Source organism: Schistocerca serialis, chromosome 1 (assembly GCF_023864345.2).
Source record: "Schistocerca serialis cubense isolate TAMUIC-IGC-003099 chromosome 1, iqSchSeri2.2, whole genome shotgun sequence".
NCBI lineage: Eukaryota > Metazoa > Arthropoda > Insecta > Orthoptera > Acrididae > Schistocerca > Schistocerca serialis.
In genome coordinates, this window is record NC_064638.1 from 311,197,825 (window position 1) to 311,223,258 (window position 25,434).

Consider the following 25,434-nt stretch of genomic DNA (forward strand, 5'->3'; position numbering starts at 1 on the left):
GGTTGGCTGGTCATTAATAGATTTTCCATTATGGGGTGACCGGATGCCCTTTCTTCCTGTCGCCAGCCCTATACCCCCCCCCCCCCCCCCCCAGTATGGAGTTGTTCATGTGATATTCATTGGACTGTTGCCTGTAAACACATGCCACATCAGTGCTCTTGGATGCGGTGATGTGTCTCTGTTATTGTTCCTGCATAGTGATTTGTGAAGATGGAAAAAATCAAAGATTTGTGCAGCGATTAAGTACTTCGTAAAGAAAGGTATGAGAGCAAAGGACATTCATGCCGATTTCCAGACTACACTGGGGGGGAGGGGGGGGGGGGGCTCTGTTCCTTCATATTCAACTGTTTCCAAGTGGAAAAATGAATTTAAATTTAGTCGGAAGAGCTTCGATGATGATCCACGCAGTGATTAGTCAAGATGTGTCACTACTCCAGAAATCATTGCAAAAGTGCACAAAATGGTCATGGAGGATCACCAACTGAAAGTGCATGAAATTGCTCATGCTTGCCAGATGTCATCTGAAAGGGTATATTGCATCTTAACTGAAGAATTAGAAATAAAAAAATTATCTGCAAGATGGGTGCCGTGACTCTTGACGCTGGATCAGAAATGCATGAGAATGGACAAATCGGAACAATGTTTTGCCCATTTCAGGAGAAACAAACAAGATTTTTTGCTCCAGTTTAAGACCACAGATGAAACTTGGGTGTACTACTATACCCGAGAGACAAAACAACAGTCAGAGCAGTGGAAACATATTGATTCTCTGAGACCAAAGAAAGCAAAGACAATTCCTTCAGCAGGAGAGGTCATGGCATCAGTGTCCTGGGATGTGGATGTGGAGGGGATTCTGTTTGTAGATTATCTCCACACTGGGCAAACAATTACTGGAGAATACTATGCTAACCTCCTGGAAAAATTGCAACAAAATATACATGAAAACACACCAGGTTTAGCAAGGAAGAAAGTCATCTTCCATCAAGACAATGGGTGCCCACACACATGTCGGTGCCATGGCAAAATTAGAAGAACTAAGGAAAATTTTTTGTTTGGTGGACGAAGATTCACTTCAGACGAAGAACTGATAGCTGGAGTTGACAACTATTTTGCAGGCATGGAAGAAACTTATTTTCGAGATGGGATCAAGGCACTGGAATATTATTGGACCAAGTGCATTAATCTACAAGGAGACTACATTGAAAAATAAAAAAAGTTTCAGTGATGGAAGTACTTTTTTTCTATTCCGTTCTGAGATATTTTCAAACCACCCTCGTAAATATCTGCATGTAGTGTTATTCTTGTGAAAGTGTGCAAAAATTTTCTAAATGTTTGCAGTTGATTAATCTGGCTGGGCTTGGGTACCAGTCCAGTATTTACCTAGTCAGGTGTGGTAAATCATCTAAAGCCACATCCAGGTTGGTCAGACTCTTGGTGGATTCAATCTGTGGCCAGTACACCTCCCCATCCTGGTAGTGGTACTTTAACTAATGTAGCTATCTTGGTGGGTTACTGTGTAACACACCAGTTTCACAATTATGTACACCTTCTCAGTGAAAGCTATGACAGTATGCTGACCATCAATGTGACTATCTCTAACTACTTTTTTTCCTTCCCTTCATTTATAATTATGTATGTTAAATCTAATTGTGTGCTTCTGGGTATTCTGACAAGTCGTTATTTCCATTTTATGCAGAATATTTTGATGACTGTCTGAGCCATTTGTTAATCAATTGCACCAAGAAAACATGAGAGATTACATTAAATTCCTTTCTCTCTAGATTCATTTAGTTACATAGGATTAAAATTAGTTTACAGCAAGAATTCTCTAGGAGAGTGCTGTGAGCTGCACAATCAAATGCATTTGACAAGTCTCAGAAAATATCTGTTGGTAATACAGAGTGTCCCACTCAAACCTCCCTGATTTCAAAGACCCAGGGGAAAAAAACCACGCATTAAATATGACACTGAAAAATGCACCACATTGTAGAGCATCTCAAAGAATGTATTTATTTATCATTACTACACCTCTACATGTGAAACACTTGTAGCAGGAAGAATATCAAGTCTACATTCAATTTCTTGCAATTGCATTAGCGACACAATGTCGCAACGTAGGAATATCGTCCACTTTGGTCGCATACACGCAGTCCTTCACAAATCCCAACATGAAGAAATCAAGTGGCATAATGTCAGGTGAATGTGGTGGCCAGCTCCATCTTGTTGAAAAATGATGTTGGGTTGCAAGTCTTGTATCTGAGGGTACACAGATTGCTCCAACATGTCCAAGTACACTGACTCATTCACTGTTTGTTCCACAAAGAAGAATGGTCCAATAGTCCAGACTTTTAGTTTAGGGTTATAATGAACATGTTCAATAATAACATGCAGATTTTGCAAACCCCAAATATGAACATTATGCCTATTAATCCTTCCTGATAGATAAAAGGTTGCTTCACCTGAGAATAAACATCTTTCCAGGAAGCTGGTATCCACCACATCAATACGCTGCAGCATATCCGCAGCAAACTGTTGTCGGCGTGGTTTGTTGTTCGACGTCAGATGTTGCAGAATTTGCACTTTGTAAGCACACACATACGAAGATGCTGGTGAACTAAATGATGCAATGTTGATCAAGGTACATCAAGTTGCGTAGATGCTTGACAAATTGACTTACGTGGGCTTCTGTGAAACGTTTGTCTGATGTACTCCACTTTCTCTTCTGAAACTCCATAATGTGCACTGCCAGAATGTTTCAGAACACTTCCTGTTGCCAGAAACTTCCGGTACAATTCCTTGATTGCTTTCACATCAGGTGGATCACATTCATACACACAACGATAATTTCTTTCACAATAATCAGCGATTTTGTTTCTGCAAACCACACTACTACTTGCACGCGCTGCTGTGGGGTCGCCATTTTCACTTCATTAAACCATGCTGCTTTCTGGCAATGATACTTGGCACTTCTGATGCAGGAATATAAATTCTTTGAGATGCTCTACAGTGTGGTGCATTTTTCATTGTCGTATCTACTGTGGTTTTTATCTCCTGGGTCCTAGAAATCAGGGAGGCTTGAGTGGGACACCCTGTATTTTCTCATTTAAACTTTATGCAATCTGGTTTGTGACTGACAAATGGTGCGTTCTTTGGAGACACCCTTTCAAAATCCAAAAATGTCTTATTTTGAGGTAGTGTGTTACAATCCTTGCATAAATAATCTTTTCTGGTACTTTTAAGAAAAAGGTAAGTGTGAGACAGATCAGTACTTATTAATATCTTACACAAAATACTGCCTCACTTGCACACATTATGTGTTTTGAATATCAAAGCATCCATTATTGTAAACAGGTCATCAATAATTTGTACCATGCAAGTAAATTAAACAGGTCACATTTCAGTGAGTAGCAATCTATATTTTCCTTATATTGTTGATATTCCAACCTAGAAATTGCATTGTTTAAACTTAGAAAGTGTTATGGCATAAAGTAAAGTGCCAGCATGCTGGTCAGGAATGACAGGGAAGAGAAGGCTGTGAGAAGAAGTCAGCCAATAGCACGCTGACCGGACCTCCCTCCAGGACAACAATGTGAGCAGCGGCCCCATATGAAGAGGATACGAGTACTGCAACTGACTGGCGATAGCCCAGTTATATAGTAGTGTCAGCACGATCCAGTTCTATAGTAGTGTCAAAGTGACCCAGTTCAATAGCAGCATCAACTCTAGCAACTTCAGGATTCCTAGACACCACATATTTGGCGACAAGGAGGTGAAAAAACACCAATGTGACAACCCTGTGCCTGGCTGCCACAATTTTTTTCTGTCGTGGGATTTTGGGTTTTGCTGGCGCCTTAATTCTACCTTGTCTTTTCTTTGTAGGAGTGTGTCTATGTATTTTAACAGGTTTTTTTTTGCTATTCAGTGTTTTCAGGTGGGCATTGCAGAAATTTTCTTTGCTTGTGTGCTTATTTTTCTTGCTTGCACTGTCTGTTTACAGCATTTGCCTATTCCAAAATGAGCAACCCAACTATCCCACCCCTGCTCAGGCACCATAGCTATAAGCGATAGATGCAACACAACTAACACAGATGTTTCAGTTTCAGATGCTAAACACAGTACAGCAGCTACTCGCCAATCGAACACCTAATGATGCACCACAGGCATCAACTGTAGCCCTGGGTGCCATACTGCCTTTTCACCAGTTTAATGAAAAAGAAGAGGAATGGTTCGAGTGGTTGGAACAGTATAAAGCCCACATCATTGCTCACAATGTATCAGGTACTATGAAACTACATTACTTTTTGTCAACAGTAGGAAGTGCAGTCTTTCACCTCATTCAGAAATTGTTTCCTAATGCCAATCTGAGTGAACGTTCCTATGATCAGATTGTAGATTCTCTAACTAACTATCATGAAAAGCAAGTGAATGTTGTGGCAGCTAGGTACCATTTCTTTCATTGCAAGGAAAGGTCAGAACAAACTTAACATGAGTGGGTAACAGATTTGCAGGGTATGATGAGTAAATGCAAATTTAAATGTGCTTGTGGTGCTTTATGTTCACATGCTATGTTTCATGATGTGATTATGTACAATGTAACTGATGTCAAACTTAGAGAACAGATTTTGAAACGGTCAGATCCATCCTTTCAGCACGTAGTGCAAATTCTAGGTCAGTATGATTCAAATGCCATAGTGGCCAATACATTTGAGCAGCCGCTAATTTTCTGGGTTGAGTCATCCCTCGCTAATGACTGGCCCAGTAGGCAGCAACAGCATGCATGCACCAAGTTTCATAAACAGGTCTCTAAACAGGCGAACAGAATTAAGTCATGCCCTCGGTGCTATTCACGGCACAAACGCCAAGATTGCCCATCCAGACAAGCACAGTGTTATGCTTGTGGCAAGAAAAGTCACATACAATCCATATGTTTGCAATGGAACGAACATAGGAATTCTGCCCACTCACAAAAATCTAGTCACAAGGCCCATGTAATCAATGCAGTGTATTCAAAGCCTGCTATAGGCATTAGCAACCCTAATAAGCAAACAGTTTCTTCAGTGCAATGCCAGTCCAACAAACTTTTTGTTCATTTGTATCTTAGTGGAATTTGTGTGAAATTTCAGTTGGACATGGGTGCCTCTGTTACATTGCTGAATTGTAGCACGTATGAACTATTAGGCTCCCCATGCCTGTCTAAAACTACCATGCACCTGATGGATTATAATGGACAAGACATTCCCATTCTCGGAAAATGTACTTTGCCTGCCATGTATTGCTCACATATGTGAACTATGACTTTCACTGTGCTACAATCACATGATTGTGAGAACATATTTAGCCTTGATTCATTTGATTTGTTTGGCTTTCAATTCAGGACAATGTGTTGTCAGTGACTGAGTTCAATCTCAAAGACTGTGTAGCTAGCTTGCTGAAAGAATTCCTGGAACTCTTTTCTAAAGGTTGAGGCAAGGCTAACGATTTTGTTGTACAAATTACTATGAAAGACAATGCTCAGCCAAAATTTTGCCTGGCCAGACCTGTTCCCATTGCATTACGGGACAAAGTAGCTGCTGAACTTAAGGAATTGCAAGACAGCAGAGCTATTGCGCCCATACAAGCAAGTCAATGGGCAAGTCCACTGGTTTTGCTCCCCAAATCTTCAAGTTGAATTCACCTCTGTGTTGACTTTAAGTCTACAGTCAATCCACAAACTGATTGATGCTAATTCATTGCCACATACAGAGGATCTCATGGGCAGATTAGGCCCTGGTTGTTACTTTTCAAAAATTGATTTGCACTATGCCTACCTTCAAATACCACTAGATTAGGAATCTCAAACCATGTGTGTTATGAACACTCATTTAGGCTTGTTTAAATATTTGCGTTTGCCTCTTGGCAGTGCTTCCACACCCAGCATTTTTCAATAGCATTTGGAACAGCTGACTGCTCAAGTGCCAACCTGTCCAAACTGTTTGGAAGATATTGTCATAACGGGTCATACACCTAAAGAACACATTGCAAATTTGCGTTTTTTTGTTTCATGCATTATCAGGTGTAGGACTGAAGTGCAGACTGGACAAGTGTGATTTGTTTTAAACTGCAGTGTATTAGTCATGTCATAAACAGTCAAGGTGTACATCCTCTTCAGCCACATTTGTTAGCTGTATGTGACCTGCCAGTTCCACACAGTGTCACAGAACTGCAGTCAGTCTTTGGGAAAATGAAATATTATATTCAGTTCATACCAAATGCTTCACAAATTGCAGCTTGCTTGCACCACAAGAACATCCCCTTGTTTGGACAGGTGAGTGCCAAGAAGCTTTTCAAAAACTTAAAAATGCATTGTTCAGTGATTGATGCTCGGTTCACTTTGATCCTGACAAACCAGTTGTGTTGCAAGTTGATGCTTCTTACAGAATCAGTGCAGTGCTTTCACACAGATTTGGTGATAATGATAGACTTATTGCTTTCTTATCAAAAATGTTGTCCAAAGCTCAGTGTAACTACTTACAAATAGAGAAAAAGGCATTAGCTATTGTGTATGGTGTCATCAAATTCCACCACTATTTGTATGGCAGAAAATTCTACTTAGTAACAGATCACAAGCCTTTGCAGTCCTTGTTTCATCCGACAAAACCGGTTCCTGTATGAACTGCCTCAAAAATTGCAAAGATAGTCTTTGTTGTTGTCTCAATATCAGTACAATATTGTGTATCATCCAACAGCTCAGCATGTTAATGTATGTGCACTTTCACACCTTCCGATTGGCCCTGGCACAGGCTTCTGCTGCATCTTGTTGACACATTGATGCTAAGGATTCTGAATTGCTTCAATCTTTTCCCCTGAACTATAGGAAATTTGCACAGGCCACGGAATCTGATTCAGATTTGAACATTTTGCTAAAATACATTTGCACATCTTGGTCTACCTCATTGCATAGCATAAAGAACTCTGTCGTGTGCTGATACTCTACACATCTGTTATACAGCAAGGTTTGATTCTTGTTCAAAATGACACTAGATAGTCATGTGTGTTGATCCCCAAAGCTTTGCAAAAAGAAGTGTTGCAGTTACTTCACCAAAGACACTGGGACACTGCTCGCATGAATCAGTTAGTGCGTTGACACTGTACTTGGTAGTGTATGGACACTCAAATAGAACAGATGATGTCACAGTGTCACACATGTATGGTAAATCAGTCCACTCTGCCACAAAAATTCTCTGCTTGGCCTAAGTCGCAATCACCAAGGCAATGTATGCACATAGACTTTGCGGGACCTTTGGGAACGTTAATTGGTTGATTGTGGTAGACTCTTATAGCACGCTTCCTTTTGCTGTGTCAATGAACTCAACAGTGTCATGCAGCACTGTTCAGGCATTGTCCCCTACTTTTTGCCTCAAAAGTTTGCCTGAAGTCATAGTGTCAGACAATGGCCCTCAGTTCACGTCAAATGAATTTGAAACATTCTGTGAACGTAATGGCATACAGCATCTAACTAGTGTACCATTCCATCCACAGTCAAATGGCAAAGTGGAACCATTTGTCAGAATCTTCTAGCAGCAGATGGCCAAACTTTGCACCACACACACCATGGATAAAGCATTGCAACTGTTTCTTGCCTCCTATCGTTCGCATTCACGAGATGGACCATCACCGGCAGAATTGCTTCACAGCTGCCACCATCGGACACTGATCCGACCTTCTCAGCATCTAGCATCAAAGGAAGGCCACAAGTATCACTTCATGCCACATGTTATTGTGTTTTTCAGGGTTTTTTGTGGCAGCAGACAGTGGGCATGAGGTGAGATCCTTCGTCGACTTGGCGCATGCATGTATCTCATTTCAGGCCCAGACGGATTGCAGGGTCAACATCACAATCAAATTCAACACCGTCATGTGCTTGGTGATCCTTTTGTATCATGGATCCTGAGGACACAATGGTCACAGCAGCTGCCAGAGGGTGTTATCACAACACAGCGGGATGACGCCATGGAGATGGAGCCTTCGCCTTCTCTGCCTCCTCTCGTTCTACGAATGGAGCTAGACCTCCCCACTCTGCAGCAGCTGACATCTTCTAAATCTTGCTATGGGCCTCAGGAGGTGGACGTGTACCCTTCTGGGCGTTTTCTGGAGGGTGTTTCCACCAGAGCAAAGGCTGAATGGTGGAGTATGACCAGAAGTCCGATGTCCCCTGCTCCCCTGCAGCCACAACTTCCGGTCCATCTGAGCAGCCACGCTACTGCCTCCCCTCCCACTGTTGTTCTCTCTATATTATGATAGTCTGTCACTTTGGGGGGGGGGGAATGTTACGAATGTTACAGCATAAAGTCAGGTGCCAGCATGCCAGTCGGAAATGACAGGGAAGAGAAGGCTGTGAGAAGAAGTCAGCCAATATTACGCTGACCAGACCTCCCTCCAGGACAACAATGTGATAGCAGCGGCCCCTATATGAAGAGGACATGAGTGCCACAACTGACTGGTGATGGCCCATTTCTATAGTAGTGTCGGCATGACCCAGTTCTATAGTAGTGTCAACGTGACCCAGTTCAATAGCAGCATCAACTCTAGCAACTTCACTTGTACTCTCTATGTAGCACAGACTTAGGATTGTCTATACTGAAGAAGATCGATTATTTTGAATGTCGCCCTTTGCTTGTGACACATCTGTGTAATTGCAAAATTTAAGTATTGTATCTTTTCTTATTGTAAAAAAACTCATTAATTTGATTTATTTGAATGTTGCTCTAGCAAACCGAGCATGCAGGTTTCCTGGACATCACAGAAAGTAGTATTTCTGTACTTGCTAAGAAATGTGATGAGCTTAACACTTACAGCACGGTGCCCGTACACCATACGTGCGCGGCCGCCCTGATGTTGGCGACGGCGCCCGTATACCGTATGGGCGAGCCTTTATTTGGCTCCGTAAGCGCGTTTAGCGTGTCTCCGAAGCAGTTTCGTCAACTAATGTGGAGGTATTCCATTCTTATTCCGCAAGAGGCAAGCACTTATCAGCTATCTCATCATGGGAGCGGCTGTGAGCACTGCAAAGACGAAGTTACCTGCAGTTCATTCACAGGTGTTTACGATCGTGAAAATATCACGCAGCGAGATCTTAGATATTCTTTATGGAGATGCAGGGTCTGAAATTGACGATTCTGACAAAGAGGATTCGTACTCTCCAGACGAAAGTACAAGTGATAATTCAGGTATGTATATGTCTCAATTGTTCATAAAGTGAAGAGTTCGTTACCGCATTTTGTATTGTGAGTAATGTTCATTACTTCACTTGCATTTAGTACTTTTTAGTATCAATCTTAGCATTATTTTTTTCTTTGCAGACAGTGGTACAGACCATCAGTCACCATCCATGGTACCTGGGCGTGTGTGCCTCACTGAGCACAAAGAGCAAGATTGGTCGCCAGTACTGCCGGATTTCCAGGAAGTAGTCGGCGTAGCATCGCATTTTTCAGATGACACTGAGGAACTTCAATATTTTAGTTATTTCTTTGATGATGACCTTTTCGGCTCATCAAAAGTGAAATGAATCGGCACACTGGTAACGTTATTATGGCAATGAAACGCAAAGGTTCAAAAATGGCTCTGAGCACTATGGGACTTAACTTCTGAGGTCATCATTACCCTAGAACTTAGAACTACTTAAACCTAACTAACCTAAGGACATCACACACATCCATGCCTGAGGCAGGATTCAAACCTGCGACCATAACGGTCGTGCGGTTCCAGACTGTAGCGCCCAGAACCGCTCGGCCACTTCGGCCGGCAAACACAAAGGTAGCCTGAAAATAAACTCTGTTTGGCACAAGTGGTCTGCAATAAAATTGCAAGAGATTTACTGGTCTCTCAGTATTATTTTGCATATGTGCGTCGTCAAATTGCTGAAAATCAGCAAAATTGGTCAACAGATCCATTTCCGCAGACAGGATTTGGGAGTAAATTGTTGAGTCGCGATCGATTTTGCGCTACATTGTCAATGTTACACTTGAATGACAATGCTACGTTCATTAGCAGAGGCAAAGAAAAGCATGACCCACTTCACAAAGTGAGGCCTTTATTTGGTTTCTTTGTGAATAAAAGCAAAATTAGTTTTCGTCCAGGCATGAATCTGACAATAGATGAGGCAATGTGTCCGTTTTGTGGTAGAACAAGCTTCAGAGTATACATGAAAAACAAACCCAATAAATATGGAATAAAATTGTATGCTCTCTGCGATTCATCAACTGGTTATATGCTAAACTGTGATGTATATACAGGTTCTGCAGGTAATGTTGACAATAGTATCCAGGGCCTTGTAAAAAGGTTGTGTTCACAGTACTTTGGCAAAGGACATTGCATTTACAGAGTGTTTCAAAAATGACCGGTATATTTGAAACGGCAATACAAACTAAACGAGCAGCGATAGAAATACACCGTTTGTTGCAATATGCTTGGGACAACAGTACATTTTCAGGCAGACAAACTTTCGAAATTACAGTAGTTACAATTGTCAACAAAAGATGGCGCTGTGGTCTGGGAAACTCTATAGTACGATATTTTCCACATATCCACCATGCGTGGCAATAATATGGTGTAGTCTCTGAATGAAATTACCCGAAACCTTTGACAACGTGTCTGGCGGAATGGCTTCACATGCAGATGAGATGTACTGCTTCAGTTGTTCAATTGTTTCTGGATTCTGGCGGTACACCTGGTCTTTCAAGTGTCCCCACAGAAAGAAGTCACAGGGGTTCATGTCTGGCGAATAGGGAGGCCAATCCACGCCGCCTCCTGTATGTTCCGGATAGCCCAAAGCAATCACACGATCATCGAAATATTCATTCAGAAAATTAAAGACGGCGGCCGTGCGATGTGGCCGGGCACCATCTTGCATAAACCACGAGGTGTTCGCAGTGTCGTCTAAGGCAGTTTGTACCACCACAAATTCACGAAGAATGTCCAGATAGCGTGATGCAGTAATCGTTTCGGATCTGAAAAATGGGCCAATGATTCCTTTGGAAGAAATGGCGGCCCAGACCAGTACTTTTTGAGGATGCATGGACGATGGGACTGCAACATGGGGCTTTTCGGTTCCCCATATGCGCCAGTTCTGTTTATTGACAAAGCCGTCCAGGTAAAAATAAGCTTCGTCAGTAAACCAAATGCTGCCCACATGCATATCGCCGTCATCAATCCTGTGCACTATATCGTTAGCGAATGTCTCTCGTGCAGCAATGGTAGCGGCGCTGAGGGGTTGCCGCGTTTGAATTTTGTATGGATAGAGGTGAAAACTCTGGCGCATGAGACGATACGTGGACGTTGGCGTCATTTGGACTGCAGCTGCAACACGGCGAACGGAAACCCGAGGCCGCTGTTGGATCACCTGCTGCACTAGCTGCGCGTTGCCCTCTGTGGTTGCCGTACGCGGTCGCCCTACCTTTCCAGCATGTTCATCCATCACGTTCCCAGTCCGTTGAAATTTTTCAAACAGATCCATTATTGTATCGCTTTTCGGTCCTTTGGTTACATCAAACCTCCGTTGAAAACTTCGTCTTGTTGCAACAACACTGTGTTCTAGGCGGTGGAATTCCAACACCAGAAAAATCCTCTGTTCTATGGAATAAACCATGTTGTCCATAGCACACTTGCACGTTGTGAACAGCACACGCTTACAGCAGAAAGACGACGTACAGAATGGCGCACCCACAGACTGCGTTGTCGTCTATATCTTTCACATCACTTGCAGCGCCATCTGTTGTTGAAAATTGTAGCTACTGTAATTTCAAAAGTTTGTCCGCCTGAAAATGTACTGTTGTCCCAAGCATATTGCAACAAACGGTGTATTCCTATCGCTGCTCGTTTAGTTTTTATTCCCGTTTCAAATATACCGGTCATTTTTGAAACACTCTGTATATGGATAGGTACTACACAGTCCATCTCTTTTGGACATGTTGTGGAAAAATAAAGCTCTTGGAGTGGGAACTGTAATGAAAAACAGGAAAGGTTTGCGATGAATATTCACAACACTAAAACTAAAAAAAGAAGATAGTTTTTCAAAGGAAACACCATCTCTTGTCAATGAAGTGGAAGTCAAAACGAGATGTTTTTTGTCTTTCCACAAAGCATAAGTCTACCAGCACTAGTATTCAAGTGAGGGGCAAAGGTGGAATAGCAGAAATTGTAAAGCCAGTCGTAATTATTGATTACAGTAAGAATAAAGCTGGGGTTGACAGAACAGATCAGTTCTCCAGCTATTATCCGTTTGCCCGAAAAACTTTGAAGTGGTGGTAAAAGCTGTTTTTCCACTTGTTTATCATGTCAACTGTTAACAGTTTTATTTTATATAAGGAGAACACTAGGAAGAATGTATCCCTAGTAGGCTTTATTCACAGAGTGGGGAAGAAATTGGCTGAGAAGGGCGGAAATATTTTTCAGCAACAAGCCGCTTCATCCTCATAAATTGAGAGGACATTTGCAAGGCACTTTCCAGAGAAGGTCCCACCTACTGCAAACAGGGTGAATACTATTAGGTATTGCAAAGTATGTTCAGACAGGGGGAAGAAAGAGACGGGTAAGCGCACCAGGAAGGAAAGTAGATGGTGGTGCAAAGACTGTGGCGTTGGCCTTTGCATCCCACAGTGTTTCCAGGATTTTCACACAAAGGCTAACTACATCTGAACTATTAAAATACTGTAGTTTACAGGTACCTGTAATTAGACAGTCCAGTGATATTTTGTTTTAAATTTAGATACAGTAATAATGGCATTACTCAAGAGAGAGATCATGCAAAACTTTTTTATCCACGACATTTTTGTGTTTTCTTTTTTTAATTATAACACCCAAATTGTATTTTATATTGTAAAATAAACTCACATTCATGTAAGGCTCTTACTTTTTCCTTTTAAATGATGCAAGAACTATATTCCTATCATTTTTCTGTTCTTTGTGATCTAATTTCAAACATCCATTAAATACGCCAGTTCACAGCCAAGTCCCAGGTGTAAAGAGGGCAGTGTTGAAAGTGTTAATAATAAAAACCTTGCTAGTAATACTGTTACTATGAGATGGAACATTCCAGTGAAAGACTTTTCAGATGAGGATGGTCTATATCCAGCTGCCTCTTTTACAACATTTTAAAGATATTTTGTAGCTAATATGAGTGATAGCATGGAAAGTAAACAATGGAAAATCCAGGATGGAATGTAACAATATTACCATATAGTGGAGATGCAGAGTCACAGATAGGCACATCTGAGACTCACAATCTCTGCTATATGGTACCAACTTTCCTTTTCGTAACTTAAAAATTAATTTTGTTTAAAAAATTTTAGAAGATGAAGAACTGTCATAAGTTAATCAAAATTTTTCTGTGGATGGGTCTTATTCAGAGGTTGAAAAAGGGTTCTTAAATAACTTTTGGTCAGTTTAATAATAGCACCAAATAGCAAAATAGCAAAAACAATTAAATGAAATGTAATTTATAATCATAAAGTTAACACCATAGAATTTTCAAAAGGAGGAGGACCTTTAGACAAAGATTAGACACAGATAAAACAGAATTCAAAACTGGGGCTTTATAATAACCAGCAATATAAAATGAAGAAGCAAACAGTCTTGATTTCTGTTGTGACTCGCCGATCTATCAAAGTGCTGCCGCACAGTTACGCGCGTCCTCTACATGCGGCGCTGTCTGCCAGCCATGCAGCAGCAGCGCCACCTAAGCGACCAGCCAGCCAGCGGCTGCTAGACTCGGACTCAGTTATGATTTGACTGTTAAAGTGTACACACGTCTTACTTTGTTTACTTAATCTGTGACTTTCATGTATTGCGTCATCCTTGAAATATACTTGTTCAACTTGAAGTTATAACAATTTCAGACTTTATTTATTTACAATGATGCATTTTGCCTGATTCAGGCATCTTCAGATTGACAGTCTGAAGTTGCCTGAGTCATTGGTATATAAATAATATTTGAAACATTGCAACCAAGGCAGTTTGTTTCTTTATAGAATTTAAAAGACACGAGGATTTTTGAAACAGATGGGCTTACAGAGAGGCAAAGACATGATTGGGAATCTTTATTCTGAGAATATAGTAATGTGTTTAGTAAAATACCAGGGGGACTTAAAGACTACCAGCGTACTTTACAGTTACAACTATGTCAACCATTTTTCATAGAACCATGTGGGGTACCTATAGCCAAACAAGCTGCTGCCAAAAAGAAGTTACAGAAAATAGAAGTGTGTGACATTATTGGGAGAAGTGTTAGTTCATATAAAAATCCCCTCACAACTGCTTCAAAAAGAGGTGGAGGAGTGAGGTTAGTTTTGGATTCAGGACAATTGAATAAAATTTTGTGTAGAGAAACAGTTCACTGTGAGAACAATGGCAAATTAAGAAATATTCAGATTGTGTCAAGCTTAGATTTAACATCAGGATTTCATTACATTTTCTTATCACCAGAACCCAGGAAGTATACTGCTTTCATTTACAGTGTATGATGTTACCAATACTGTGCAGTATCTTTTGGTTTAAATTTATATGTAGCAGACCTTGTAGAGCATTAGATCATGTACTTGGACAGGAACTTATATCTAAATTAACAGCTTATGTAGATGACATTTTAGTAATTGAGGAAGATTGGGGTGAACACACTGAGATTTTGGGACAAGTGATGAAAAACTTAGGCAAGGAGGAATGACACTAAAATTAGATAAATGTAAATTTGAAGTATCTGAATTAAAATTTTTAGGACCTATTCCCCCCATGAACCATGGACCTTGTCGTTGGTGGGGAGACTTGCATGCCTCAATAATACAGATAACCATACCATAGGTGCAACCACAACGGAGGGGTATCTGTTGAGAGGCCAGAGAAATGTGTGGTTCCTGAAGAGAGGCAGCAGCCTTTTCAATAGTTCCAGGGGCAACAGTCTGGATGATTGACTGATCTGGCCTTGTAACACTAACCAAAACAGCCTTGCTGTGCTGGTACTGTGAACAGCTGAAAGCAAGGGGAAACTACAGCCGTAATTTTTCCCGAAGGCATGCAGCTTTACTGTATGGTTAAATGATGATGGCATTCTCTTGAGTAAAATATTCTGGAGGTAAAATAGTCCCCCATTTGAATCTCTGGGCGGGGACTACTCAGGAGGACATTGTTATCAGGAGAAAGAAAACTCGCGTTCTACGGATCGGAGTGTGGAATGTCAGATCCCTTAATCGGGCAGGTAGGTTAGAATATTTAAAAAGGGTAATGGGTAGGTTAAAGTTAGATATAGTGGGAATTAGTGAAGTTCGGTGGCAGGAGGAACAAGACTTCTGGTCAGGTGAATATAAGGTTATTGTAGTAACACGATTCACGTTTCCGTCGCACTTCACCTAGTGTAGGCCGGGAACTGTCTGCTAGACCTGCCCCATGTGAACTCACTGGGCCCGGCCCGTGCTGCCGGAGTTGTTGTTGTTGTTATGCCAGCAGAGGTCGCGTCCGAATTCTCGCGTGCCCTCTGGTGGACGGGACTCTACTTGGAGCAACTACCATCCGTGACGCGCCGTGCCAATGTGCGCCTCCCGCGATCTTTCTGGTGGCTACTACACTCCTCCTCCTTCGGGGGTGCAGCCACTGTGATCCACTGCGTTGGAAGGTGGAGCGCCAGGCCAGAGCGATGACCTCCATATCCATTGGATGGCCGGAGTCGAGGGGATCTGCCAACCCTCGAGCCGGAACCTTCGAATACGGCTGGAAGTGACCCACATGAAGAGGCCCCCGTCGTCCCACAACCGGAGCCCGGGACAGAACGGGTGACAAGCTGTCGAACGCCGGATCCTGTTCCACCTCGGGAGGGGCAAGACCCAGTGGCGGGGACGAAGGGGAAGGGACGACCCCAGGTGAACCAGCCTCCTGAGAAACCGGGCCTGCTAGGTGGCCGGCTCTCGCTGGGGCATCTCGAACGATGGTGATGCCGGTGCTGGAGCTACTGGAGGCTGCCAAGGCTGAGAACCATCACAGTGTGGCAGAGTCACAGCGGGGAGAGAAGGTAACGTCCCCTGTGAAACCAACACAGGTGCCGGCAATGGGGAAGCCGGTGTCCGAGAGGTCGGAGGGTGGGTGCCCGAACGTGGACGTAGCTGATTTTGGTGACGACGTACCACCTGGTCCCCCACCTGCAAGGTATAGAGCCGGCGGCCATGTCGGCGCAGGACCAACGCCGGTATCCAACGTGGATTGCGACCAAACCCACGGGCCCAGACTGACATACCCAGTGGAAAGCCAGGCACTCCATTTTGTGAAGACGGGCGAGGGCCAGGCCGGAGGAGGTGCAGCAGTGTCCTAGGTTGACGCCCATGGAGGAGCTCTGCGGGGCTGCGTTCTCCCATTGGTGTGGTCCGGTATGCCGTCAAGAAAAACGTCAATGCTTCCTCCGCAGGAAATTCGTGCACATACTTTTTCATCTGCGTCTTAAATGTGCGCACCATGCGCTCGGCTTCCCCATTCGATTGTGGATGGAAGGGGGGAGAGCAAATGTGCCGAATACCGAAGCGGCTACAAAAATCCTGGAAGGTCTGCGAAATAAACTGCGGTCCATTGTCCGAGACCAGGGCGATTGGCAGACCTTCCACAGAAAAGATTTTTGCTAGTGCCTGGATTGCAACTTCTGAAGTGGTTGAGGAGCAGCGAACCACATATGGGAATCGGGAATAAGCATCAATGACAATGGGAATAAGCATCAATGACAATGAGCCAAAAGCCATTGAGAAACGGGCCCGCAAAATCAATGTGAACACGTTCCCATGCTTGGGTTGCCGGCGGCCATGAAGAGAACGCTGCCCTGGGAGATGCTTGTTGGCTCGCACACTGGGAACAGGCGGCCACCAAGTGCTCAATTTCTCTGTCAATACCGGGCCAGTACACATGTCTGCGAGCCAAGGTTTTAGTACGGGAAACACCCCAGTGCCCCGCATGTAATAACGTGAGGACCTCCCTTCGTAAACCTGCAGGAACAACCACGCGAGGAGCTGTATCATCAGTAGCCAGAAGGAGAACTCCTTCCAAGACCGAGAGGCGGTCTCGTAGAAGAAAATAATTACGAAGAGGGTCCGAGGCCTGGCGCGGAGGGTGGGAAGACCACCCCTGCTGAATGAGGTGAACTACTTGCCGGAGAACCGGGTCAGCCGCCGTTTCCCTGGCGACTCGAGAACTAGTGATCGGTAAGCCATCAACCGCTTGGCGGGACACCACATCCAAATGAAAACACATAATCTCCTTTCGATCGAACGTAGGATCCGGGGCCACCGGAAGACGGGAAAGAGCGTCGGTGTTGGCATGCTGTCCTGTAGGGCGAAAATGAATGTCGTAATGGTACTTAGAGAGGAACAAGGCCCAGCGCTGTAGTCTGTGGGCCGCCCTATCCGGAATCTGAGAGCCAAATAAGGATATTAACGGCTTATGGTCAGTGATTAACTGAAACTTCGTGCCATACAAGAAAGGGTGAAACTTGGTAACAGCGTAGACAATGGCCAAAGCCTCTTTTTCCACCTGGGAGTAATGGGCCTGTGCAGGACTAAGCATTTTAGACGCAAACGCCAGTGGTTGCTCGGAACCATCTGCGTTGCGATGGGCCAGGACCGCCCCCATCCCATACCCCGAAGTGTCTGTAGCCAGGACCAACGGCTTATGGGGATCAAAAGTAGCCAAACAAGGGGCTGACGTGAGGAGGCCCTTCAATGAGGTGAACACTCGCTCGCATGCAGGCGACCAATCAAAAGGAACACCCTTGTGCAGAAGGCAGTACAGGGGGTGGGCTATAGTGGAAGCCCTGGGAATGAACCGGTGGTAATAGGCTATCTTGCCTAAAAAAGCTTGTAACTCTTTCAGCGAAGCGGGTCGAGGAAGGTTGATGATACCTTGGACCAAACTTCCTAGTGGCTGGATGCTGCGCCGAGATATGGTGTAGCCCACATACTCAATGGACGGTTGGAAGAAGGTTGACTTATGCAGGTTGCAACGCAAGCCCACAGACCTGAATTTGAGAAAGAGGGTGCGAAGATTGTGCAAGTGTTCCTTCGTGCTGCAGCCTGTGACAATTATGTCATCCAGGTAATTAATACAATGAGGGATTGTCGACGTGACATGCTAAAGATAACACTGGAATATCGCCGGGGCACTGGATATTCCAAAGGCCAACCGCTGGTATTGGTAAAGGCCAAACGGAGTGTTGACGACCGCCAGCCGTTTGGAGTCCTCATCAAGTGGTATCTGATGATAAGCCTCCGACAGATCGATTTTCGAAAAATATTGGCCTCCTGCCTTGGTGGCGAACAATTCATCAGCACGAGGCAAAGGATAGGTGTCCACCACCAATTGTGAATTAATGGTGGCCTTGAAATCGCCACAAAGACGTAATTTTCCCGAGGGCTTCCTTACAATAACGGGGGCGAAGCCCACTCACTGGAAGAAATGGGAAGAACAACCCCTAGGTCTGTCAGCCAGTCTAGCTCTTCCTTTACTTGAGGGCGGAGAGCCAAGGGGATCTGCCTCGTGCGTAGAAAATGCGGGCGAGCCGACGCCTTCAATGTTAAGTGAGCTTCAGAATCTGAAACACGCCCCAGGCCCTCCTCAAAAATATCTGGAAAGTCTGAGATCAAAGATTCCAATGATTGATAGGGAACGTCTTCGGAGACCAACTGTATGGTGTCAGTGATAGAAAAACCGAAAGCTTGAAAGGCATCCAGGCCAAAAAAGTTAGCGGTGCTCGCATCACTGACAACAATAAAAGTAATAGACCGAGTGACTGATTTGTAAGTCACGTCGGTAGTGAATTGACCCAACAGGGGAATGAACTGTTTACCATACCCGCGTAGACGCCGGTAAGCTGGCGCCAACGGGGGCGATCCAAGGTCGGAATAAGTTTGTGCATTCAACAACGAAACTGCTAACCAGCGCGACCGAACCGACACCTCAATAAAGAGTTTGCGTGCCGATGCGTTGGGAGCCTGGCCCGATGAAACTTCCTGAATGTCAACGTCCATGTCCTCAGTACCTGCTTCCTTTGATTCTTTTGAGGCTGAGCGGCAAACTTTAGCAATGTGACCTTTTTTATTACATTTGCGACAAACGGCCCAACACTGGGGGCACTCTGACCAATCATGACGTATATACAGGACGGCAACAGGGGCCGGCGGCCGGAATTCTGTTTACGTGCCATGTGGGAGCGGCCATAACGGCTGGATTGTACCGCTCGCACGTCGTCTATCCCGGACACAGTAGACGTGGCCGCGGTGCCCTGAACCTCCGCGACGTCGCACCACGTTTCCAGCTGTTGACCTGCTGCGTGAGAGACTTCATACGATTGAGCAATGGACAGGACTTCCTCAAGGGAAGGGTCTTCTAACTGCAGGGCCCGTTGCCGGACCTCCCTATCAGGGGCTGAACGAACAATGACGTCGCGTACCATAACATGGGCATACGACTCTCGCGACTGCTCCGTGACAAAATGACACTTGCGACTAAGACCGTGCAGGGTAGCTGCCCACACCCGGTAAGACTGATGGGGCTGTTTCTTGCATTGATAGAACTCGACCCTAGCTGCCACAACATGCGTGCGGCGGCGATAATATGAAGACAGCAAGGAACACAATGCATCAAAAGACAAGGATGAGGGTTCCTGCAATGGCGCTAGCTGCCGCAAAACGTGATACAGCGAGGGAGATATCCAAGACAAGAAGAGAGCACGACATACCCCCGCATCGGCAACATGAAACGCCTGGAAATGCTGCCAAAGGCGATGTTCATATGCGTCCCAATCCTCCGCCGTCTCGTCGTACGGGGGAAAGGGAGGAGGGAACTGCGCCGGAGCAGACGGCGTGGAGAGCAATGCTGGAAGCACTTGTTTCATGGTGGCCATGAGCTCCATCTGCTGCACAACCAAAGCCCGCACCAAATCCTCCATGCCGTGGAGAAGCTGCGAAACCGGAACAACGACGCAACACGCGAAAGAACGATCCTACTCGTCGCCAATTGTGTAGTAACACGATTCACGTTTCCGTCGCCCTTCACCTAGAGTAGGCCGGGAACTGTCTGCTAGACCTGCCCCATGTGAAATCAGTGGGCCCGGCCCGTGCTGCCGGAGTTGTTGTTGTTGTTGTTATGCCGGCAGAGGTTGCATCCGAATTCTCGGTGGCCTCTGGTGGACGGGACTCTACTTGGAGCAACTACCGTCCGTGACGAGCCGTGCCAATGTGTGCCTCCCGTGATCTTTCTGGTGGCTACAGCAGTTATAAATACAAAATCAAATAGGGGTAATGCAGGAGTAGGTTTAATAATGAATAGGTAAATAGGAATGCGGGTAAGCTACTACAAACAGCATAGTGAATACATTATTGTGGACAAGACAGACACAAAGCCCACACCTACCACAGTAGTACAAGTTTATATGCCAACTAGCTCTGCAGATGATGATAGAGATTGATGAAATGTATGATGAGATAAAAGAAATTATTTGGATATTGAGGGGAGACGAAAATTGAATAGTCATGGGTGACTGAAATTCAATAGTAGGAAAAGGAAGAGAAGGAAACGTAGTAGGTGCATATGGAATGGGGGTAAGAAATAAAAGAGGAAGCCGCCTGGTAAAATTTTGCACAAAGCATAATTTAATCATAGCTAACACTTGGTTCAAGAATCATAAAAGAAGGTTGTATACATGGAAGAAGCCTGGAGATACTGGAAGGTCTCAGATAGATTATATAATGGTAGACAGAGATTCAGGAACCAGGTTTTAAATTGTAAGACATTTCCATGGGCAGATGTGGACTCTGACCACAATTTATTGGTTATGAACTGCAGATTAAAACTGAAGAAACTGCAAAAAGGTGGGAATTTGATGAGATAGGACCTGGTTAAACTGAAACAACCAGAGGTTGTAGAGAGCTTCAGGGAGAGCATTAGGGAACGACTGACAAGAATGGGGGAAAGAAATACAGCAGAAGAAGAATGGGTAGCTTTGACAGACAAAATAGTGAAGGTAGCAGAGGATCAAGTAGGTAAAAAGATGAGGGCTAATAGAAATCCTTGGGTAACAGAAGAGATATTGAATTTAATTGATGTAAGGAGAAAATATAAAAATGCAGTAAATGAAGCAGGCAACAGGGAATACAAACATCTCAAAAATGAGATCGACAGGAAGTGCAAAATGGCTAAGCAGGGCTGGGTAGAGGACAAATGTAAGCATGTAGAGGCACATATCACTAGGGGTAAGATAGATACTGCCTACAGGAAAATTAAAGAGACCTTTGGAGAAAAGATAACCACTTGCATAAATATCAAAAGCTCAGATGGAAACCCAGTTCTAAGCAAAGAAGGGAAAGCAGAAAGGTGGAGGGAGTATATAGAGGGCCTATACAAGGGCAATGTACTTCAGGACAATATTATGGAAATGGAAGAGGATATAGATGAAGATGAAATGGGAGACAAGATACTGCGTGAAGAGTTTGACAGAGCACTGAAAGACCTGAGTCGAAACAACGCCCTGGGAGTAGATAACATTCCATTAAAACTTCTGACAGCCTTGGGAGAGCCAGGCCTAAGAAAACTCTACCATCTAGTGAGAAAGATGTATGAGACAGGCAAAATACCCTCAGACTTCAATAAGAATATAATAATTCCAATCCCAAAGAAAGCAGGTGTTGACAGATGTGAAAATTACTGAACTATCAGTTTAATTAGCCATGGCTGCAAAATACTAGCACAAATTCTTTACAGACAAATGGAAAAACTGCTAGAAGCTGACCTTGGTGTAGATCAGTTTGGATTCCATAGAAATGTTGGAACACGTGAGGCAATACTGACTCTACGACTTATCTTAGAAAATAGATTAAGGAAAGGCAAACCTATGTTTCTAGCATTTGTAGACATAGAGAAAGCTTTTGACAATGTTGACTGGAATACTCTCTTTCAAATTCTGAAGGTGGCAGGGGTAAAATACAGGGAGCGAAAGGCTATTTACAATTTGTACAGAAAGCAGATGGCAGTTATAAGAGTTGAGGGGCATGAAAGGGAAGCAGTGGTTGGGAAGGGAGTGAGACAGGGTTGTAGCCTCTCCCCGATGTTATTCAATCTGTATATTGAGCAAGCAGTAAAGGAAACAAAAGAAAAATTTGGAGTAGGAATTAAAGTCCATGGAGAACAAATAAAAACTTTGAGGTTCACCGATGACAGTGTAATTCTGTCAGAGACAGCAAAGGACCTGGAAATGCAGCTGAACGGAATAGACAATGTCTTGAAAGGAGGATATAAGATGAACATCAACATAAGCAAAATGAGGATAATGGAATATAGTCAAATTAAATTAGGTGATACTGCAGGAATTAGATTAGGAAATGAGACGCTTAAAGTAACAAATGAGTTTTGCTATCTGGGGAGCAAATTAACTGAGGATGGTCGAAGTAGAGAGGACATAAAATGTAGACTGTCAATGGCAAGGAAAGCGTTTCTGAAGAAGAGAAATTTGTTAACATCGAGTATAGATTAAAGTGTCAGGAAGTTTTTCTGAAAGTATTTGTATGGAGTGTAGCCATGTATGGAAGTGAAACATGGGCAATAAATAGTATAGACAAAAAGAGAATAGAAGCTTTCCAAATGTGGTGCTACAGAAGAATGCTGAAGATTAAATGGGTAGATGACTTAACTAATGAGGAGGTATTGAACAGAATTGGAGAGAAGAGAAATTTGTGGCACAACTTGATTAGAAGAAGGGACCGGTTGGTAGGGCATATTCTGAGGCATCAACGGATCACCAATTTAGTATTGGAGGGCAGCGTGGAGGGTAAAAATTGTAGAGGGAGACCAAGAGATGAATATGGTAAAGAGATTCAGAAGGATGTAGGTTGCAATAGGCACTGGGAGATGAAGAAGCTTGCACAGGATAGAGTAGCATGGAGAGCTGCATCAAACCAGTCTCAGGACTGAAGACCACAACAACAACAGGACTTATTATTACTAAAGAAGGAATTTTGGCAGACCTAGAGTAAATCAAGGCTGTTTCTAACTTTCCAGCTCCACATAAGGGAAAGAAATTGAAATTATTTTACAGTTTACATAGTTTTTACAGAAAATTCATAAGTGATCAAAGTTTAAATGCACCTGGTCCAACAAATGTACTTACAAAGAATACTGTTTGGGTATGGAGTAAAGAATTTCAAAAGAGTTTTCAGGAGGTGCCAATGTCAGCTGGAGTTGGGCACTGAAATAATTAAATGGTAAAAGTTGAAAATTAGTGTCAGACTGGGACTCGAACCTTGATTTCCCACTTCACATGAACTGTTGCCTTAACTGCTTTGGTTATCCAAGTGTGACTTCTGTCCAACCCAGGTACTTATCTTATTGCACACTACAAAGTAGCAGCCCTGTCTATTTACCCCATTGGGTCACAGTGTTTCCTGTATTTCTGCAAGAGGTTCAGACCCTACTGCACATTCATACTGAGGATATCATAGCAGTCAAGTTTAAATATATACTTTATATATCTATTCTGTCAGACATGTCTGAGATAGTGGTCATGTTTGCATGACAAATGTCTGTATGAATGTGTGTGTGTGTGTGTGTGTGTGTGTGTGTGTGTGTGTTTTCTTTTCGCTTCTGAAGAGGGCTTTGGCCAAAAGCTCAATTTATAACAGTCTTTTTGTTGCACCTGTTTGCAACTCAACTTTGCAGTAAGTACCAACCTATTCTTTTCATAATATAGCTGACATTCTAACCTGGACTTTCCAATGTTCAAGGAAATTTAATTCATCCATGAAGGATGTGGCTTACAAAGCTTTGACCAATTGTTGGATTCTATTCATCAGCATGGGAGTCTTACCAAGTAGGATTAACAGAAGAGACATAGGAGATCAAAAAAATACTGGCATGTTTTGTCATAGGATTGTTTACTTGGTGGGAAAATGTTACAGAATTGCTCAACCAACTCCAGTGGCAGAAGCTACAAGAGAGGCTTTGTGCATAATGGGGAGGTTTACTGTTGAAATTTTGAGAGCTTACATTTCAAGAAAACAGGCAACATATCATTTTCTTCTGCATAGTTCTTGTGAAATGATCATGACATGAAAATAAGAGAAATTAGATGTCATGTGGAGCTTTACTGACAATCATTTTTCCCATATGCCTTTCGTGAATGGAACAGGAAAGGAGGAGAAAGTCAGTTGTTCCAGAAGTATTCCCTGACACACACCATAAGATTTCTTGCAGAGTATAGATGTCAATGTAGATGTAGTAAAATTAAGACTACAGTTATAAAACTTTTTAATACAGATTGAGAGAAATTTGAAGAACTTTGTGCTATGATTTGAATTCAGCTCTCAGTCAAGTCCATGTGGTTTATATTATTAGAAAATTTGACACCAAATTTCATTTTTCTTCTCACTCCCTCTAAATAACTACAGTCAAAAATTTTCTACACTCTTATTTGTAGAGAGTATGAAAAACCTATAAGTTTGAAGTATGAGAAAGTATTGTTTCTAGGATAGTGTGTGACTCTTACAGTTATTAAATTCTATTACACTCAATCTTTAATATAATTGAAAAACAAAAGGAAAAAAGATTATTTTGCTTAAAATTACTCTTACCCATGATGTATTTCACCTGCTGCTCAGACAACAGTTGAGCTCTTCGTAATTCACGAGTCTCTCTTTTCTGCATCACTCGAAGTAACACAAGGGCAGCCATGAAGTCTGATGGTACCAAATCTGTGTTGCGCAGCAATGCACTAAATAAACCTGCAAGCAGAGAAAGACAGAGAAACTTGAAGGAAAGTATACTAGATACTAAATAACTTAGGTCATTTGAAATGTTCAGTATTTTGTGTTCATCTCTTTAAGTATTTGTTATTTCCATTCAGAAATGATAAAATGATATTAACTCAAACTCTGGATGAGAGAAGTGACATCTGGCAGAATAAACAGTGCAAGGAAAATAACACTATTCTTTTAGGAACTCATACTGCATCATACACTGCTGACCATTTAAACTGCAGTGATGGGAAGGATGATAAATAATGAAATCTTAAAACTTCCTGGCAGATCAAAACTCTGTACTGGAACAAGACTTTAACTTCGCAGAAGTTCTCATGTGAAACTTCTGGGTGTAGCATTCCAGGAAGAAATGATATTGTGAAGACATGGCTTAGCTACAGCCTGGGGGATGTTTGCAGAATAAATTTTCACTCTGTTCCTCTGTTGGTAGACTACTTGGCCATGAAAAGCAAAGGTCCTGAGTTCAAGAATCAGTCTGGCACAAAGTTTTGATATGACAGGAAGTTTCACATCAGTACACACTCCCCTGCACAACAATAATTCAGTCTGGAAACATCCTCTGGCTGTTGCGAAGCCATGCCTCCACAACATCTTTGCTTCCAGAAGTGCTATACTCTGTTCATTGTAAGAATAA

At 43.1% G+C, this 25,434-nt stretch overlaps 1 protein-coding gene across 2 annotated transcripts in view; it reads right to left on the bottom strand.

Moving 5' to 3' along the window:
• Positions 1-25,434, bottom strand: part of LOC126469582 (diacylglycerol lipase-beta-like) — an 817,808-nt gene that overhangs the window by 70,166 nt on the left and 722,208 nt on the right. For both annotated transcript variants that reach the window (XM_050096710.1, XM_050096701.1), the window contains one exon: positions 24,615-24,764. In XM_050096710.1, the coding sequence (XP_049952667.1) occupies positions 24,615-24,764 (150 nt within the window). The remainder of the gene's footprint in view (positions 1-24,614; positions 24,765-25,434) is intronic.